Source organism: Oryza glaberrima, chromosome 4, assembly GCF_000147395.1.
Source record: "Oryza glaberrima chromosome 4, OglaRS2, whole genome shotgun sequence".
Classification (NCBI taxonomy): Eukaryota; Viridiplantae; Streptophyta; class Magnoliopsida; order Poales; family Poaceae; genus Oryza; species Oryza glaberrima.
In genome coordinates, this window is record NC_068329.1 from 8,282,908 (window position 1) to 8,287,112 (window position 4,205).

The 4,205-nt window shown below is 46.3% G+C and overlaps 1 protein-coding gene across 1 annotated transcript; it reads left to right on the forward strand.

The window, feature by feature from the left end:
• Positions 1-627: 627 nt before the first annotated feature.
• LOC127769453 (histone H1) lies at positions 628-1,624 on the forward strand. The gene is made up of 2 exons (XM_052295038.1): positions 628-826; positions 940-1,624. Exons 1-2 carry the CDS (start codon positions 710-712, stop codon positions 1,396-1,398), a joined length of 576 nt encoding a protein of 191 aa, XP_052150998.1. The 5' UTR covers positions 628-709; the 3' UTR covers positions 1,399-1,624.
• Positions 1,625-4,205: the final 2,581 nt, after the last annotated feature.

Consider the following 4,205-nt stretch of genomic DNA (forward strand, 5'->3'; position numbering starts at 1 on the left):
AGCATAATCTATTCAAATTTCATCGGTTTCCGATAACAATTGATAGGTAACCATGATTATCGATAAAACCGTGTAGTATAAAGTATATTTGACTAGAAACTTACATACTGTACGAGGAGTAGTTTAAAACCAGCTCAAACTCGGAATTTGGAAGGAGATGGGGCGCTGGCCACGTGGAACCCCGCGCGCTTTTTTCCAATTTGAAAAACCCAAAAATTCTACTGCACCCATATCCTGATCCGTAAACCCAAGGCCAGAAACCACGCGAACACCTACAGCCTCACACCGTCTCTCCTGCACCAGTTCCACGGAACAGCGGTGCGCTCTTGGCAACCTCGACCGAGACCCCCGTGCAACCGGCCCACCGTGCACGCGTTCCACCGACCCGTGCCCCTGCGTTTTTGTTGACAGATAGAAATCACATTTCCCGCTCTGGGCGGCGCACACCGGGGGACCTCGCGAATCCGCGCGCATCCCCATCCGACGGCCATTATTCTCCCACCCCTCCTCCCACGGATCACGATCCGCGACGCTCCCGTCTCGGCCAATCATAGCGCGCCATTTCCATCCCACCGGATCGGTCCTCCTCCAGGCTATAAATAAGCCTCGACACAGTCCCCACGAACCCATCCAGCTCTCGTCTCGAAATCAAAAGCACACCCAAGAGAGAGTAGTGGTAGTTCCAGAGCGGTCTGCTTGCGAAGTTGCGATGCCTGCCATGGCCAAGCCCGCCTCCCGCGCTGCCAAGCCCGCGTCGGCGCCGAAGAAGCAGAAGGCAAAGCCCTCCGCCGCCGCCGGTGGCTCCTCCCACCCGCCTTATTTCGAGGTGAACAATCAATCTTTGTTTCGTTCGATTTTTTTTGGTTCGGTCGATTTGATTGGATGGAATCGGGGGATTTGGGGGTGATTGGTGATCGATGTTTGGCGGTGTGTGCGCAGATGATCAAGGAGGCGATCACGGTGCTTAAGGAGAGGACCGGCTCGAGCGCGCACGCCATCGCCAAGTACATGGAGGAGAAGCACGGGGCGTCGCTGCCGGCCAACTACAAGAAGATGCTCTCCATCCAGCTGCGCGGGTTCGCTTCCAAGGGCAAGCTCGTCAAGGTTAAGGCCTCCTACAAGCTCTCCGACGCCGCCAAGGACTCGCCCAAGGCCAAGCCTGCCGTCCCCGCCCCCAAGGCAGCAGCGCCGAAGCCAGCGAAGGACGCCGCCAAACCCAAGAAGGACGCCGCCGCTGCCAAACCCAAGAAGGCCCCCGCCGCTGGCACCAAGCGCAAGGCGCCGGAGAAGAAGGTGGTCGCCATGCCCAAGAAGTCTCCGGCGGCGAAGGCGAAGGCCAAGCCCAAGACCGTCCGGTCGCCGGCCGCGAAGAAGACCCGCAAGGCACCTGCAGCTTGAGTTGGGAGTTTGGTTGATAGCTATGTAGGTCTCCTCTTGGTTGAAATGGTTGGTGTTTAGGATCTGTACAAAGGCTGCCTCGGCTATGTCTCCCTATTTAGATAGTTCTCTTGAGTAGGCGAAGTTCTTTGTATCCCTTGATGGTGTAGTATAAGAAATGGTTAGGTCTCTGGAGATGTGAGGCGCTTCCATCTAACTCATGAAATGAACTTTGCCGTTTTCTTTATTGTTCTTGGTTTCCTCCAATACTCTGTATTCTGTGCCCGGCCAAGAACCGCCGGATGTCGCCTTCCCTCGTCCGCCGGCTGGACAACCCTGCAGCAGCCTCCTTCCTACGCCGCCGCTTCCACCCTTGTTCCTCACCGCTGTCTGCAATTCTGCATCACTCGCGGCGTCCTTCTAGCGTCGCCTTGCCTCGGTCCGGTGGGACCTCACCGCCGGCCCTCTCCTTTCCCCGCCATCGGCCGCCCCGCCGCACCCGGTCGCCGAGCCGGCCGGTGCTCAGCCGACCACGGCCGCGCCGCCGTCGCCTGGCCACCGCCCGCGCCGACGCGCGCCAGCCACCACCGCTCGGGCGTGCACGCGTGTGAAAGGGGAACGAGATAGAGCAGAGGAAGAATCGAGAGAAGGGAGGGATAAGAAGAGAAAGAGACCCTGACAAATGGGACCATGTGGGCCCACACCCCTTAATCCATCTTGCCCAGTAATCTCCCTCCTAATCTCTTCCTAATACCTCGATGACAGTCGGGCCCCATCATGCTTATCTCCTTTTAAACCTCCCTATCAATACTTGGGTCACTTAGAGCATCTTCAACAGAGGGCTAAAATTAAAGCCCCAAAAATCCTATATTGGGACAGCCAAAAGCTAATCTTACATACCGATTGTAGGGTGCTGATAGTGGCATGTTATTGGGCCATATGGCAGCCTGAAAAAAATTAGCTAACCATCTCCTAAATTTGCCACGTGTCAATCTGGTATAATCTCTAGAAATTTACCTCTCTTTGAGAATATAGATTGAGAACATAGAAAGGTGACCCTTCGTATCTCTCTATATATAACTAAAGCTTTATTGTCAGCTGATTGGTACTTAGTTCCTCTTTAATTATTTGACACGTCTCTTTGGTGAGTAAAAAAAAATCCAGAAAAGTCCAGTGTGGATTAACGCCATGCGATGATTTTAACTTTTGAGAGGACCCTGGTGATTTCTGTTGAATAACTAGGGCTTATTCGCTGATCCGGAGTAGAAGACGACGATCTCATGCACACAATAGATGAACAATGAACACAGATATAGGAAGAGGCATCACAGCTTTATTGCTTTCTCATATGTGTATGAATACATCAACCAACTTCTCAAACCATCTCTCTCAATATATATACCCATAATAGGAAGAGTCCTATTAGGATATGTTTCCATATATTTGGTATGAGCCCATATTTATCTCTGGCAGGAGATAATAGTTTCATAACACTCCTCCTTAGGCGAATACCGTGCTATACACATGTCTCATTAAGAACTTCATCCAAAAACCTAGTGGAAGAAAATAATAGGAGAAAAGAGTACATCGTATACGCTAGTTATATTGCACTTATTGCCTTGTTAAAAACCTTGCGTGAGAAATATTCACTAAGGGAAAAACTCACTAAGGGAAAAAGAGTACAACACACGATCTTCGTGATCGCATAATTTTTAAGATCGACTATTCTTCATAAATAGCTAATGATCTATATGCTTTATTATATTAATCAATTTGGATTAACACAACAATATAGCGGTAGTAACCTTCAAGGTAAATTATCAAAACAATGATTAATTTGATTAATTCTTGGTAAATCAAATATAAGACCTCCAAGTCTTAAGTATGATAATCGATGTTTTAGCATATATGCTCCCCCTCAATAAGACATCCGTTGAAACTTTCATGTTCCAATGTCAAAACCACATTTTTATTAATATGTAAAACAATGATAATAAAATTACCACAATGTTTAATCTTTCGTTATAAGTTCTACTATGAACATGAGAAATAAATCAACGTATAGGAGCAATATGTATAACCACTTATTCAAATGTGCAATACAAACAAAGTTTTATCCTTACGGAGGACTATGGGAAAATAAGTTGCAACGATACACATATGCGGTATGTAGAAAATAATTAGCTCAATACAAGAGGTTAAATATTATGCAACTTTCTCTTAGTGGATTTATCAATCATTACCAATTTGATTGTTTCACTAATCTTTAACAATTAGCTTAAACCACTTAGAGTGACATAAACCGGTCTATATTTTGGTATTAGGGGAATTAATAAGATTGCCAAATACCATAAATAAGTATATCTTCATGATATATAAATTCTTACACCTTCATAGTATGTAGAAAACTACCGATCCGCTTGCATGCTAGTGGATGTGATTTTCCTATTCATTCGTTTGAACGGGTCTGTCCACTTCATGGGAGTACGAGTTATCAGTGTTATATGGAGATTAACCGGTAATTCATACATTAGCGTAGTCCTACAGGGATCAACTTATTCTTCCGGAAGTCATTTTCTCTGATATGAGAAATATTCTCGCTTTTAGGAGAAAAACTCTTCGTGAGTCATCATAAACTCTTCTGCGAGTCTTGCAATTCTCTTCATGAGAATATAGTGTGCTTCATGACACTAATTAGTATGAGATTTACATATATGTTGCGAAATTGTTTTCTTTCTAGTGAAAACTTCATATGGATTTTCATAACCCATAAATTGCATATCATTTATTCATTCATGCCTTTTGCCAGTGATATATATATATATATA